The sequence below is a fragment of the Lipophrys pholis genome (genome assembly GCF_963383615.2).
Source record: "Lipophrys pholis genome assembly, chromosome: 13".
In the NCBI taxonomy this organism is placed as follows: Eukaryota; Metazoa; Chordata; class Actinopteri; order Blenniiformes; family Blenniidae; genus Lipophrys; species Lipophrys pholis.
In genome coordinates this window covers 20,562,608-20,579,521 of record NC_137632.1, presented here as the reverse complement: position 1 = coordinate 20,579,521, position 16,914 = coordinate 20,562,608, and the positions used below count along the sequence as shown (strand labels likewise).

At 40.5% G+C, this 16,914-nt stretch overlaps 1 protein-coding gene across 1 annotated transcript in view; it reads left to right on the top strand.

The window, feature by feature from the left end:
* ube2f (ubiquitin-conjugating enzyme E2F (putative)) overlaps positions 1-6,768 on the top strand; it is a 44,913-nt gene extending 38,145 nt beyond the window's left edge. Inside the window, exon 10 of the mRNA XM_080479076.1 lies at positions 6,503-6,768. Coding sequence (XP_080335202.1) covers positions 6,503-6,553 — 51 coding nt within the window. The 3' untranslated portion in view covers positions 6,554-6,768. The remainder of the gene's footprint in view (positions 1-6,502) is intronic.
* The last annotated feature ends 10,146 nt before the right edge of the window (positions 6,769-16,914 follow it).

Genomic DNA, 16,914 nt, shown 5'->3' with positions numbered 1-16,914 from the left:
AACAGCCATGTTGAATAAGAAGTAGCAAGAAACACTCTGCTGGCTGCACATGAGTGATACCACTACCTGTTTGTGTCAAAGACTTCTTGGAGTTGCTTATTCAACTGTTTAAAAATGAATGTTTATGCAACAGACTTGCTGTGGAACACCTCTTGAGTTTTTTGGTTTTTTCCCATCTTTATGCAGACGAGCTGTTTCAACTTCAGGCTATATTTAAGCATGTTACAAAGCCAACTACGCTGTGCTAATGGGGTTTTAGTTTGTATTTGCTAGTAGAGAACAACGAAAAGCAACCAGGTTAAGACAAAATAGAAAGACTCAAGACATCCCTCATTTGTTACAAAGTTTTAGTGTCCGAGCAACATGTCCCATGTAGTTCATTCCCCAATATGAAATACACAATACTGGCGAAGAAAAAAACACAACAGAAAGAATGATGGATTAAAAAAAACATTTATTCCAGCAATTCAACAGATTTCAAAAGGTTTATTTAATAACTTTCCACAAAAGAAATCTGTGTTCTTGTAGCTGAACGTAGAACTTGGCATAACAACGGTAGATACGTATTAGACCTTGGATCTAAGACCCACAATTTCTGTTGTGTTTTTTTCTTCGCCAATATGAAATACACAATATTGGCGAAGAAAAAAACACAACAGAAAGTATGATGGATTAAAAAAAACATTTATTCCAGCAATACAACAGATTTCAAAAGGTTTATTTAAGAACTTTCCACAAAAGAAAAATGTATTCTTGTAGCTGAACGTAGAACTTGGCATCACAACGGTAGATACGTATTAGAATTTGGATCTAAGACCCACACTTTCTGACTTATTTCAAGGACAAAATATAACACTGCAATAAAACCGAGGTTCTGCTCTGACACACAGAGTTAGGATCTGTTTGTGAAAGTTTTGAGAATGGTTGCATACCACATAGAACCAGAGTAAAGCCGAGATTTCATGGTAGAGCCCCACCAGAAAGTTTTTTTTAAACAAAACTTTCCGAACTCCAGGAAAAGGAAAACACCCGGGACTTCCTTCACACTGCTGCGCACCTCGTCATCTCTCCCCCACTTCATTTCGCCCCCCGTTCACAGTCTGTTTACCTGACATATCCCGAGGCTATCCTTTGCTGTGTTCAACTTTTAGCAGATTTTAAAGCAATTGTCAGTACCCACAGGGTTTCATTTGCATCCCCTCTCCTCTGATGATGGTACATATTTTGAGTACCTGTGTTGCTCGCTGGAGGAGAGGAGAGTTAATTGCCTTCTGTGGCTGAAGCAGAGCCAAGAAAACTAAGCTCCAGACTAACAAAGTTTTTTAATCGACTGCAGAGTTTACCTGGAGTTTTCAATCCAATAAATGCCTGAGCAGTTTGCAGTGTCAGCCAGTTTTCTGCGCGAGGACAGAAATCGAGTATAAAGGGGAGACAAAAGTGCAGGGTTCAATACTTGCACATTTATCTTGCAGCTTTGTGTGAGGTGACTTTAAATTGGCCCCTAAGTTGGTACTTTCATACTTTGAATTTGTGGTGTCCATCAAAGATTTCAACTCTTTAGGCCATTTGAAACTCTGTCCATAATTACAGTTTGTGTGCTCCGTTTGCTCTGCCCATCAGGTGTAGCCAAGTGAAGCACTGACATCACAATTGCTTATTTAAACTGTTTCTCCCCGGTGTCAGTGCACTTTGCAAGCTGTCATCGGCCTCATTTTCTCAGGCAGGAACAGGCCACCAAATGACGGATCGAGATAAAACTCGCTGGTGGGCCGATATTCCTTATTAAGCAGTACAAGCAATTCCACTGAGACGTATCATGTTTTTTTCCCCCTGCAATGGGAATTTGGGATATGTGATTACAACATATATTGTGCTGTCACCTTACATTGCCTCAGGCCTGTTATGCATCCCCACTTCGTCTTTACTCCAGGTCTATGCAGTGGAATGATTAAATAAGGAATTCTTCACTTCATAGCATACTCTGTGTAAGAACACCTACTCTAAGTCGTGATGGATATCACATTTATAAAAAGGGGATATTTTTTACTGTCGTTCCCACCTGCATACTGCATGTGACTGAAATCTGGTCAAAGTAATCGCAGTGGAGACAGGAGCCATGGGGACCAAAACAATTTGAAGGTGCTCTAAGTGGAAAGTGTGCACCAGTATACCTCATTCCAGTGGTATTGACCCATAGATGGAAGTGGGTGTGTGGCGGACATCTGACATGCACTTCTGGGGGAAACGCAAACCTGGTCTGGGATGGTCAAGAGTTACTCTGCAACCGTGCCTAGAACTCTGGCCGCAACAATCATTCAGTTCTTCAATCTGCAATACACAATGGCATTGGTTTTAAAGCGTAATGTGAGATTTCCAGCAGATGTTCTTTTCAATTGCCACCCCCAGAAACTTCATGTCTTTAACCCTTTCTACTTTTGCACCTTCTGTCATGACTTTGACATTTTTATACCCCTTAAAATTACCAAACAACATAAAAATTGTTTAATTCAAATTTAATGATGGTTTATTTATATCAAACCTGTTTTCTGGTTTCTTTACTGAGCTGTTCCAAGTTCTCTCCTGCACAGTCTTTGCTTGTCACAACGCTCTCTGATCCATATCCCATTTTCCATTTTGTACATTGCAACACGCTGTAATAAATTGGGATGCACTTTATAGAATTTTTCACCAATATTTTTCTTTATGATCTGGTCAATTGCCAATATCAATATTTGCACGTATTTGTTCCCAACTAAATGCAGAGGACAGAAAGTGTGTTTTAGCAGAAGGAATACAATATTGATATACCTGGTCTTATTCTAACAACTTGAAATAAAATGAAGTATAGTGCTTTTATACATAGTTTACAGTGCTTATTTTTTATTTATTTTTTAATAGTAGTCAAACATCTAAAATAAGGAATAATTAAAGCCTAAATTCCTTGATGGATGGTTATGTTAGACCAGTAATCGTGTCTCAATCAAATGCCTTCACTGACTCCCTAATAAAATGCTGCGTTCTTGGTAATCTGCACAAAAAGTGAGTTGACTGCCTGTAAACTTCACCACACTGTACTTATTGCTGTTGTATTAATCCAACTGGGGCTGATCAGAGTATCCCCTCACCAGCAATACTGCAGTACGTCATTATTTTTCTGTAGACTCTCTCCTTCTTCTTCCTCTTCCTCTTTGTGTTCTCTCTCACGATTCTCCTCCGTACCCCTGTGACCATACAGATGCCTCAGCGATGCGTTCGTGACTAACTAAGCACTGTAGCCATGGAGTAAATCTCAGCGATGATGTCAATTTGACATACTTGCTTGCGTCTCGTATCAGAGAGCAGCAGGACACAAGGACGTGTCGGCATTTTATGTCTGCGTCCCCTGTGGTGACGGGTCAACAACCGGGGACTACAAGTAAAAACAGAAAACAGCACAATTTTTGTGTTTTTTTTTTCTTTCTTATGATGTGAACAACTAAAGGGGACAAATGGGTTAATAATAGCTGGGTTAGTTGACTTTGTTGTGCTCCAATGAAAAGTGTTCCATCAATACATTGTGTGGTTCACTGTTTCTCATCAGAAAAATAAATCGGGCTAAAACTTTGCATGCACGAGTAGATAGATCAATGGCGGCCTCAAGGGGCGCATGACTCCCAGTCCATTTTCTCCTGGGACTTGGTAGTTTTATAGTTCAGTCACTGTAATAGTAATCCCACTTGGTCGTCGAATATCCATGTACTCACCACTGTTGATGTTTATAGCGTATTGTTCTCTGCGCACATGTGTGTCTGGTTTCATTACAAAGATAAAGAACGTCGTTTTCAGCGTTCCTGCTGTTTCCATGTTAACGGACATTGTTTTCAAAACGTTGCCAAGTAAACTTCTGGAGCGAAAAGACAAAAACGATGCGTTTTCTCTTGAAACACTGTCACGTTTCAAACCTGGAGTGAAACAAGATTTGGGCGAAGGTGTGGAGAGCCTGTTCTCGCTTCTAAAAATACTTACAGAATACTTTTTTGTTTGTGCCATTTAAGGGAAACGTCAGCTGAACTCTGAAAACCTACTGACAACAATCTTTGAGCAGCATTAAGATGGAAGGCGTGACAAAGCAAACTCATTAAGTTCAGATCATTACCAGTCCACATTGGGGAATTTAGTATTAAAGGTGCTCTCCCTACAAAGTTGACAGCAAACGCACAACACAGGATGTTCAAAGAAGAAACCGATAGAACTACTTAACATGTCTCTTCAGAAGTTTACCACATGCAAAACATTGAACAGGCATGGTTTCCATGGAAGGAGACATCACAGCAGAAAGGAAACATCGCTGGATAACATCTGAAACTCTCAACACATAAAGTAAAAAAATCCCAGTGGTGGAGGCAGCATCGCAGTTAGGGTCTGGGCAGTTTGTATTACAGAAAGAGAACAGATTTCCCATAATATAATGTTGTCCACCAGCAGAAACTGAATGACGACAAACAACATCAGGTCTACATTATAATGACGTTTAAAACATGAACTCTCCCTTCTGGAGTCTAGAGCAGATCAGATGGAGATGTTGAGGAATGACCTCAGGGGAGCCGTTCATGCCGGACATCATAGGAATCTGATTGAGCTGGAGCAGTTCTATAAGCAACAATGTTCCAGAATCCCTTCTGAGTGATGTGCAGATCTGATGAGCGTCTACCAGAGGAGCTTCAATGCAGTTAATACCGCCAAAGGTGGTTCGACTGCTCATTAAATACATAGTGCCGGTGAAAATCTTATGTTCTCCACCAGCACAATCAACATTTGCTATACATATTTGTGCACTAATGATATATAGTAATGCAGTTGTTTGGCCATAAAACCTTTAATCTAAAACTAAACAATTAATGCAGAACATCATGAAATTCCAATGGGTTCATATACTCCGTCCTCAGGTGCTGCAGCAGGTCTATGCTGTCTATGTCATCATTATCTCTAGTAAAAAGAGTCTCCCATTGCTCCTGTGTGTGACAGCAGCCCCAATTACAGTGCTTTCTATGATCTATGGTGTGTGTAGCTCACAGTGCAGGTTTGCTGGACCCTTCTTGTACAGATAGGAAACCTTTCACAAGACAGAAAGCCGCTGCAGGGCCGACTAATGACCAGCGGCCTTTGAATAACAGCTGGGATTCTGTTGTGTGTTCTGCGACGATGTTGAGAAGAATAGTAACATGAAACATGAAGAGGGCAGACACAGAAACAACCAAATCAGAGGCAATCAGGTGTCTAAAAATAAAACCGCGGAACTGGAAGAGAAAGAAAAGCTCAAACAAGTGACCCTGCTGAGTTGTGTTTGAAGAGGAGGAATGACAGGGAGCCCACTGGGGCCACTCCTAACCTGGAGCCAATGTGTCACAGGAATGACGAAGGGAGCTTCACTGGATAGGAAACTCAACCAAGCATATCCAGAAGGGACACGGTCAAGGAGACGGACACGCGTGGTGGGTTAGAGGAGAAGGCGTTCATAACCAGAAGCAATGTGACCAAGGAGAGACAACTGATCCATATGTATTGGAAAAACTGAACACTGGTGTCTTTGGATTCTTGGGATAAGCTTTACTAACCAAATAATTGAGGTTGAGTCTGGAATCAAACCAGGGGACTGGTTCAATGAATGGAAACTTTCGAGTCTTCAGATGATTTTTCTATGTAACATGTTCCATTTCAATTCATGTCCTGCTACAGCTGTAGACAAAACGATTTAATCGAAATGATCTGGATCCCGAAAAAATGTTGGAGGACTCAAATAATTCAGAAAAGCTCATAGTGTTCACTCACATGATCTCTATGAGCTGTTGTTCTGCGTCACTTTCTCAGAGTCCCAGTGTGTGTCTGGGAATCATGATCACATCTTTCTAAATTTGTTGTTCAGTAAATAAGAACTATATTTTCTCATTAACCACCTCTTTTTGCACTGTGAAACTATAATTTAGCAAGGAACCAATGTCTGCCTCTGCTAGCCGAAGTGCTAGACACAACCAATAATGTCTTAATGGACAAATAATGTGAAAATTGAAATGTGACCATTTTCGATGTAATCAAGCCAATAATGAAGGCAAGTTTTATTTGATTCAGAATTTCCAATTCAAACAGCTAAAGGGCCACCTGATGCCCACGTCCTCCCCGAGTGGTGCTCTGGGTTCAGTCTTGATCGAGGTCAGGTGTTGAGAACGTGAGTTTGAATCTCGGTTGTGGCTTGAAGTGCACTCAGTGTGAAAAGTAGCCACACTGACAGTGCAGCTTGCAAAGCAATAAACATGAGTGTCTCATAGTCCGGATGTTCTGTATGTATGAAGCATGTGGGTTCTGAGGCAGGTGTGATGAACCCATACAAAAATATGAATCGTCTCAAGGTGAATACATGCACTTCCTCTGTACAGGTGTTACAATTCTTGGTTCTTCCGTCTAACGGTTTCCCTCCCGTCTCTCCAACCCCCAACCCCCAACCCCCATCCCTCTCTCTTCCACTCAGGAGGATTTTCGGAATAAGGTTCAAGATTACATCAAGCACTACGCCAGATGATAGAAGCACCGGGCTTCCTGCACCAACCAACCAACCAACCAACCAACCAACCAACCAACCTAACCGCTCTACTTCGCCTGTGCTTAACTCGGTCAACTGCTCCTACATGTGTGAATCAGCAGCTGACTCTCAGCCCCCCCCCCCCCCCCCCCAACCCCCAACCCGCCTCCGTTCACACAGTTGCAATAAGCTCCACATTGCAGGAATATAATGATAAAAAAAAAAAATGTAAAAAGGAGAAGAAAAAAAAACCTGCGTTTAAAGAAGGACTTGCATAAAAGAAAAGAGAATTCTGCTTTAATTATGCTAATCAATTGAGTGTCACGACCACGGTGTCAGTGACCAGTGGCCCCTCGGCATCGAACCCTCGACGCAACGTCGCACCGAAGTGAACGTAGGGGTGGTGGCTCACACTCAGCCGTTTTAAAACTTGATGAATGAAGAGAAATAATATGTTGCTATCAGTTCTCTGTTCCAGTGCCTGCCACGTTTGTGTCGCTAAAGAGAAAACGCACGTGAGTTCACAAACGCAGACGCGGCGTCGCGTCAAGTGCTGGAAGGTGAGAACAGAGACACTCAAACACACGCAGATGCTGGAGACGCCTCCAGCCCCATTAGACAGCATGTGAATGACCACATCGTCCCATTGTGTTGTCATTCTTCCTGCATGTACACACACACACACACACACACACACACACGCACCTTCACATGTGACATAAAATACTGCCACTAAAACCACAGCCAAATTTTTTGCAGCTTCACCTCACCTTTACATCGCTTTAGTTTTTGTTCCTTCTTTTTGACACACACACACACACACACACACACACACACACACACACACACACACACACACACACACACGCACACGCACACACACACCTACCTTTCTCTATCCCGGTCGAGGTTGAGTCATGCAGTGCAATCACAAAGTCATCGGACACATTATCGGCATGGTACTGAGATCACTTTAAAACCTACCTTTGTTTTTTTAAACACTTTTTTTTTTTTAACCGTAAAACCTCAAGCATCTTTATTTAAGGTTGTTTTTTTTTTTTTTTATCACAGTAATGTATTACACAACTTTTAGCCAGTAAATGATGAGCAAAAAAAAATATTGGCATTGAGCCTAATGACTAATGCTGCAAAACTGCTTGCTACCTACAATAACCCTCACGCACCCTTAAAACTCATCGTTTCTGCTTTTTAAAAGGACGTTTAGCATTATTTGTAGTGGGAATAACGGTGATCATAGTGTAGGACGCATACATAGGGCTCTACGCATCTGTTTGGAGAAGCATGAAGCTCCAGAGAATCGTAACGATGTGCCTCTTGTCAGAAACCAACATTAAAAATATGAATATTAAAGTTCAGAACGTTGTTCTAATCTATCAAGTCATTTTGTTTTTTGCCAGTGTAGACAGATATTTCTGTGTTCTCCCAGGTAATATGAGAGTTTTTACTTATCAACATAAGTCATCACTAATACGTGTGGTTGATCAGTAAGTCTAATCGATTAAAACCTTCTTAAAGCTACAACACGTAAAACTTACATCTTGCCTTTTCTGGATGGTAATAAAGAGTCACTGCAACGTTCCGTTATTCTGCACTCAATCTGTGTTTCTTTCATCTTAGTTGGCTAAAGCTTCATCCATCCATGTTAATTGCCACTTTATGGAATTCATACTCGCAGGAGTCGATCCCAGCCGACGATGGGTGAAGGCAGTGTGAAGACCCTGGACAGTTGTTAAACCGACTCAACACAACAACTTGTGGCAAAAAGTGGTACTGCAAGACTGGATAGCCATTAAAACTCGATTTATATTCTCCCTCCCACAAAAAAAAATCTTCACGATGAATGTTGTTGCTGTTTTTGGAAATATTTTAGGTTATGTTAAGCTTGGAAAAACAAACTACAAACAAACTCTACATATATTGGAGCGTACCTTTTTTTTCCTGCTTTCCGCGTCGCTCCAGAAGCCTGCTTCCCCAAACCAAAGACACCGATTATATTCAAAGAATCCCACCTTTCACTACCAGTCATTAGTTGTCACTGTGGCTCATCACAGAGAGAAAAACCCAACAGGAAGCTTTTGGCTGACACTTTGTGACTGCACTGTACACAAACCCTGTCATCCTGGAGGTTCCCCACACTCACATGTCCGTGTGTCTTCCGAAAAGGACACAGCTCCAGGTCTTTGTCAGTGGACTGTGCGATTTCACTCTCTGAATGTGTGTGGGGGTACATCGAGACTCTCGGACGGTCTGATCCAGCAAAGCTCCTTCAGTTCAGTGGAAAAGGGAGTCAACGTGTTAAATCGGTGGGCTCCGATCTGTGTACTCTGGTTAAACCACATCGTGTCAGATTTGGCCAATGATTGTTACGTTTTCTTTTTTTTTTTCTTTCTGTGTGAGTCAGAGAGACTGTCACTCAGTCAGCAAGCGTCCATTGTCGCTCTCCGCTCGGCCTCAACTCGCACCGTGCCTCCAGTTAGACGACGTGTAAACGTGAACCGTCGCGGCTCCGTTCAGCTCCGCGTTCACACGCCTGCATGAGAGTCTCCGTGATCTGCCCGCGGTAAAGTTCACCGAGGATGTACAGATGTAATCAATGACGACTGAAACTTTGTGTCGGACGAGTGTAAAAAAAAAAAAAAAAAATAGGACATTTTGTGCTTGTGAAAGTTTGCGAGTGTGTGTGTGTCTGTGTGTGAACAAGTAGAGAGGATGTGACTTGTTAGCATGTTCTGGTTCCCCTCTGGCCCACGCGTTCAACGACTTTTAGTTTCCTGAGAGGGGACGACACCCGGCCTCTGCCAAAATCACGGAGTCTGACTAAACGCACGTCCGCTGCAGGCGACCACGAACACGAGCTTGAACATGAAGCCATCCTGTGTTATTGCCATGACAGCTGTGTTTGCCTCCTGGAAATATAAGCGTGTACTGATCTCTTAGCCTTACTACCACTCAGACTCCCTGTTGGACACTTTGTCGTCACCTTCAGTTGGGAAGTTATCAGCTTTTCTTTTTTTCTTTTTTTTTTTTATTGCTTTTTCGTCTTGGGAAATGTCTGATGACTTTAACTCCATTTCTGGGCCAGAGGAAGAAGATAAACAGCCTGTTCGATAAACCCTCAAACATTTCTTTCTCAGATTGTATATCCATTTTTTAAGATATATTAAAGAGAGTATTAAAAAAAAGAAAAGAAGAGATGATCGCATGTGTCTGTTTATTTTACATACCTCCTCTCAACATGGACACATTTAATAATGCAAACGTTTCATGAAGCTGTAAAGCTTAGAGATGGGGATTATTTATCTTGTCTCGGTATTTCCTGGATTTGTTGTCAGAGATGAATGTTTCTAAAAGACTGAAGTGATGTTTTCACGCTGCTTGTTGTCCGACCAATTTGTCCAAATCCTCCTCAACGTCCAGCAGGATTATGGAGGATGAAGTTAGCTCAGCCATGTGTGGACAGTATGGATTGTTTTATTGAATCATCACACACAAACACGACTCGGCACTATTTTGGCTCCGTACAATCTATTTCAGACTATTATTTTTCTGGCGGGGGTTATTTGTTATCAGCCAAATGTAAACTTTGAGCTTTTCCTTCTTTTCTTTTTTTTTTCTGAATACAAAGAAACTATTAAACAATCATGTGAAACACATTTCGGTTCTGAAGTCGCAAACAGCCAAGTTTGATCCGAATTATGAGTACATTTCAAATGTTTTAAACATTTAATTTTTATTTGTATTTATTATTTACAAAACAGAACCTTTTGAAACTGAACTTTCTTTCAGGCTTCTATTCGCAAATTGAACAACCAAAATGAAAAGTTATTTGTGCAACCACAGGTTTTATTTGAATCCTTTTATTTTGTAAATAAATTTTTTTTTTTTTTTAATGTGGCTGCATCAATATCATTCGTTCATTCAGTCATGTATTATCTTTATAACTTTTGCAGTATCCGTATCATGAATGATGCACAGAACTGTGGTGAATTATGTTTTCATGAACTCTCCATTCAACTTTTCCCACCGATCAGATCAGGAGCCGTACTGTGATTCATTGTGTTGAATGGAGAGTTCATGAAAACATAGTTCACCGCCGTGTCAAAAGCAGATCAATCCAGGAAAAATGACCAAGAAATGCTCCTCTTCTGAAACATAGATGCATAAATGATCACGAAGAACAAGAAAAAAAATTTAAAGCAATAAGGACCATTTGAACTGTTGGTATCTTGTTAGAGATAAAAAAATAAAAAAAAAGCTCAGGTATTCAAGTTTCAGCCTGATTTTAATAACTGAAGCTGCATCATAACGTGCAAAATCCACCAAAAACATCTCAAAGCTTCAGAACAGAAGATGTAGACTGATCCCCATTAATCAGCTGGTAGAGTTTCTATCTGTACTTTACATTTACTCTGAGAGTTATTATACCAGCTTCAGTAAACAATGTCTAAATGTCAGTTTTTCTGCAACATGTTCACTTTTTACGCCTATCAAGCATGTATTTCAATTGTCTTTTGCACTTTGAGAGTCTTGTCACAGTTCAACTACATTCACAAATACTCTTGAGAGAAAGAAGCTTTTCCGAAGGTATGTTTGTAGCCCCGTTTCAGGCCACCGTGGACAAAACGAGATGGATGTGAGACAACGCAGGGGGACGGGAGGGGCAAACGTAACAGGTCGTGATTGCCGTGGGTGCCGTGCCAGATTTTTAAACGGTCAAAAAATTTGCCACAGCAGCCACAGCGCGCATAAGAAACTTAGTAGCCCGTAGCGAAACGGGAGGGACGTCACAAAAACGCGGCAGCACGTAATTGGCCGTAATAGAACTTGGAGGCGGTCCGTAGAGGGACGGGAGGCTTACAGGAAGTGACGCTGAGTGCACGTTCTATCGCGGTTTCTTCGCGTTTTATCACGTCGCGTCACGGTTCTCACGGTGTCGTTACGGTGTATGGTAGCCGTTTCATCACGTTTAATCACGGCTTATCCCGGCTTTTGACGGTTTATTGACCCGACGCGTTGCGTTCTACTCCGGTCTGCCACGGCGCGCGCGGTCTGGGAGGAAGCCGGGCCCGGAGGTGAGTTTTTATTGGAGTCTGAGCAACAGACCAGAACACCTTCTACAAGCTCTGCCACCGAAAAAGACATCACGAGGTATGTATCCATACAGCAAAAGTCTCAGAATACAATCATTGCCTTCACTTTTGGTGGCCCTTTGGGGCATAAACGTGCTTCAAAATGTCCCGACGTCCACATTTTCTCCATAGAAAGCCTTGACAGAACGTGAAAAACGTGCCACGCCTTCCTCAGAATTCCCCAAAATCCCGCGGTTTCACTATGTTTCGGGCAAACGGGGCTGCCGTGAACATTGTGTAAACGTACAGTAAAATCCAAGGTAAGTGTTTGTTTGTTTGTTTGAGCTTTTATATTTTATGTTATCTTTTTGTCAGTGATTTTATAAATCAGAGTTATATTATTCCCTGATTTAGTAGTTTTTTGTCCAGTAGGATTTAAAACAGTTTTTATTCAGTTTATGCTTTCATGCACATGAGCCATTTCTTCTATCATATAAGTTATTCAATGTGCACTGAGATTATTTGAGGCATAATAAAGAAAAGTCTGAATTTGTGTTTTCAGTTGTATAGAGATTTTATTTTGATTCTTTGACTGAAGCCAATTTAATATTTACATTATAAGAGAACTTTAAGTGTAATGAGTGAATGTACTGAGTGGTGACCTTCCATGGACACACTACTTCATAAAGTGTTATTCACAGCACTGGAGGATGAATCCATTATAGCGTTCTGGCTCAAGGTTAAAACTCATTCTGACCTCACATGATCCTTATTTTTTTTCCTTCTTGTGACAAAAGAAAAACATTCATTCAGGCTTTTATATCCACAACAGTGTTTACGGGTTCTCCAGGTTTACAGTAGTCATATTCTGTAGGTCAAATGTCAAGGTTTCTGTAACCTACGTCGTGTGTCATTTCTTGTGTGTATTTCCAAACACTGCTCTCTATATGGACTATACACGTCTGGAAATATATACTATAAGCAAATGTACAATTGCCAGTTTGAGAGAGGCATGAGGTTTGGTGTACCACAGGGTTTTGAGTTGTCACATTGCCACTAAACCGTTTTGCTCAACTGTATATCGCCATGACGGATAACTGCAGTCAAACAATATTAACACTAAAGTCTCGACTGTGGCATTAAGGATGCTTTATTAAACATCAATCAGTGTCCAACCTTCAGGAATCAAAAGTGTCCCGTTTGCTCAAAATGTAGAGATTTCGTAGCGTTTTACATCAGACTGTACCGCAAACTTGCAGTTTCTTCAAAGTAACTCTATATTGGGAAAACTCCAAGTATTTATAATGGAAATTTCATGACCTGCTTTGTTATGTTTGTTACTTTTTAGAGTCACACAACAACATGTGCAATAAAAATCAGTTATGAAGTCAAACTTGACAATATTGCAATCTTCTGCACTCCTGTTGTCTCATCATAATCATCATACTTGTGTGTTTCTATAAGACAATGTCTGTAAAAGTTTAAAGTTCTAAAGACCTGAAAGTGACCATCTATGGATCATCATAACATTGCCAGGCGTTGCCCTTTCATTCCTCAGTCAAAGCTGGAAATGATTGCCAAGTTACATTACTGGTACTCCTTTTTATTAAACCTATTCAGAGTACAATATCTCTGGATTATCGCCAGTTCAACTCAAGAACATACATGTCGGTCACCCATGTTGCTGTATTTCAAGTCTTTGACTTGAATTGGTTCCATAAAAAAACACCTGAAATGCAACAACGATGTGTTTTCACCTGAAACATTGTTGAGCAGTATTCACACTTTTTCTCTTCTTGAAGGATATGCAGATGTCATTTTTAAGAGAATGGGAAAGCAGAGCTGAATTGCTTCCAGTTTCAGTTCATGTCGGCAGAGATACTTGATGTTACATTGAAGTGAACGACGTCACGGTGGTGAAGTGTGTTGGTTCGCACTGTCATTTGAACTGAATCTCCTCCCTGGTAGCTCAATGAGCACATTTAAAGTCCCCTGACAAACTTCCAGTCTGTTATTTTACACACATGAAGAAAATCTATTTCAATCCCCAGATGATCAGAGAAGCTAGAGCAGCAGAGAAGATAATCAAGAAGGTCATTTGTCACGATCGACACATGGTTGGTTGTGTGTGTGTGTGTGTGTGTGTGTGTGTGTGTGTGTGTGTGTGTGTGTGTGTGTGTGTGTGTGTGTGTGTGTGTGTCACAGATTGAAGAACAGCCCCTGCAGGTTCATTAGCTGTACTCGTCCTCTCCCTTCATGTGTAAATCAGCTAATTGTTCTAATGTTGTGGCAGCATCACTGTCATAAACTATCAAAGGACTTTTTTATTTTTTTTTTAAGCCTTTCATCCGAGATTGAGGCGTCTTTTACACGACAACGTTTCAAGTGAAAATGCATCAGCTGCGTTGAAAACATGATTTGTTAATTGGGGGGGGGGCGCTAAAATATCACGTATTAAAAAAAAGAATATAAAAAGAATCACATGTTGGTTTGTTTTTTGTATTTTTCGATTGACGTTCCTATGACGTCCAGACAAGACGTCCATGCAGGACATGCGTACAAAAAAAGGTTTACTGTGGCTTCCCTGAGGACGTCTTCTGGACGTGTAGAGATAACTGTTATAGAGATGACTGTCAACTATGAAACTACCAAGTCCCAGGAGAAGATGGACTGAGTCATGACACTCTGGAGGCCACCATGTTAGTTTGAAATAAAATGTATTCTTGTTATTTTCTTCTACTTTGTACAACAACGAGTGAGTATTCCTAAAGCTGTATTTTAGGGGTCAATATTGATCTTTTGATGATTGTGTGTGCGGTGATGATCCGGTCGGGCATTTGCTGCCAGCTGTTTGCCTTCCTCCTGCTCCTCTGTCTCTTCCCTGCCCGTCACTCCGCTCTGAGCAAACTCCATCTCATCCTGGCTACCTGCAGACTGGCTGTCTCCTAGCTGCATCTCATTTATTCAGCTGTTTACACTCCTCCTGCTCCTGACTGAGGTGACACTGTGAGACTACCACAAGACAGCAGTGTGATGCAAATGTGAAAACGTCAAAACTTAAAAAAAAAAAAAAAAAAAAAATCTAATTAAAATGGGTCTAAAAGTTGATTTAACACCAGCTTTAATCACTGGACTTACAGCAGCTTCCAATGGATTTAGGACTGAGGTCTTGTGGTTTGATGAAAAGGAGAATATGACTGAATATAACTGCAGCCTGAAAGTCAATGATGACCTCCAATGATGCACAACTATAACTCCAAAAAGGACGTGCTGATGACGAAGTCTATGTATGTGAGGTCTTGTAACAAAAGAAGACATACAGTAAATTCATCAGTCTGAACAATGAGTGAAATCTGCTAACATCTCATCGTTGACTTTCCTCGGTTGTAGAATCTAAAAGACTGCAATTAAACTCCTGCAGGAAACAGACACAATTATCACAGCAACACATTTTTTGTACAATAATCACTTTAGTTTATCAGTTTAAATTTGATCAGTTTAAAGACTTCTGACAAAGATGTCTAAGGTTGGCAAGCAATTGTGATGACCCGCCTTGTAATACCACTTCACACCACTAGAGTTTGAAATTAATCTGTTTTATTTCCAAGAAGAACAAAAGAAGCATTGGTTGTTGACAGATGAATACAACTGTAAAGTGATGGAGATGAAATGTGTTGCTTTTAATAGGCAAAACAAGAGTTAACATGGTTTTATGTTGTTCTTATGCTGATGACATCGTGTTATTTAACTCGGTTTCATGCTGAACCGATCGTGTATTCCCAGAGTTTCTTCAATGTTTCTTGGGTAAACCACTGTTAACCCTTGATGAAGTGTTTAACTCATCAGTGAAGGACTTCAGTCTCAATCTGCATTCTGAAAAAAACAGTACATATCTTGTTTGAACAGTCATAATGAATCTTCAGTGCCGTTCATTATAACACAAATCACAATAGAAAGACATCTGGAGTGCTGTTAATTTGTCTGTTTTCTGGCTGATGTGTCTCTTGATAAAAATGAAGCTGAGTTTCCTAGAGGCACATAAGACATTCATGTTGAATTTATTTTAGTTTTTCTTTCTCTAAATTCTCATCTTGACATTTTTCTACAAATTGTCAAATCTCTGCTGTCACTCACTGAGGACACCGTGCCAAATGCTGACACACATACAACAGATCAACCATAGGCCGAAATGTTAGAAAAAATTATTTTTATCAGCGACAAAGTGTGCAAACATTTTAACTCGTACATCTTTCTGGAAAGTAAAGCATGACATCCTGAATATTACTGTAATTAGCATTTTCTTGGTTATTTTGACAAATATTGTCTCAATAGTGAGATTTTTACTCTCACGGAAGTGCAATTGGCTAAAGTCTACACCCACAGTTTTATTTAATAAAATACCTTGCTTTTCTTCTTGGAGGCATTATGTTATGTTATTTGTTTTGTTTTTTTAACAGAAATAAATTTTAGCCTGATCGTAGAAGTTTATAGACTTTATCGGTTTCAGGAATGTGCTTAAAATGCAGGTAAATTTATTTAATGACAGAGTTGTTACATGCAGTTGACTAGTAAATGATAATAGCTCTTAATGGTATTTTAAAAAGGTACTTTGTACTTATACTTGTATCTTAGATTATATTTAAGTAGAATTTATGCAATGTCGTTGTACATAGTCAGTACTCTCAATATATGGCAAACTTTTGATAGGAACAGAGAGAAAACAAATAATTTATTTGTGAAGTACACAAATGGTGAAAAATAAATCTAAATCAAGCTCATATTTATTAGAACAGCTGTCAGCCCTCCAAACTGTGTCGCATTTTTTTCAACTTCTACCAAGTGTTGTGTTACACTTGTGTTTTCTCTGCATGTGTGTTCACTGAACGAGCATATGGGCTCACGCACGTCCAGGTGGGATTCACAGAGTCCGTGTCTCTCCAGTTCCTTTGTTTGGCTTCAAAAGTAGCCCACGCACTCACTCCAGCGGTGGGAGGCACTTCATTGTGCTGCGAGATCAGCTTGGCGCATTGCAAACACTGCCAGCTTAAGCAGAAGCAGAAACAACAGCGCCATTCAATAAAGTTCCATCTCCACCGCCTCAGTGAATCACAGCAGTAATGTCAGATCAACATGATTTACTCGCGTCATCGTGCTTTTTTCAGTCATCGTTGGATTAATCTCAAAGCCAATCCCAGAACTAATCTACTCAGGGGCTCGGATGCATGGAAATTTTCATAAATTGCCGATGTTTGCAAGGCGATCAGATCATAG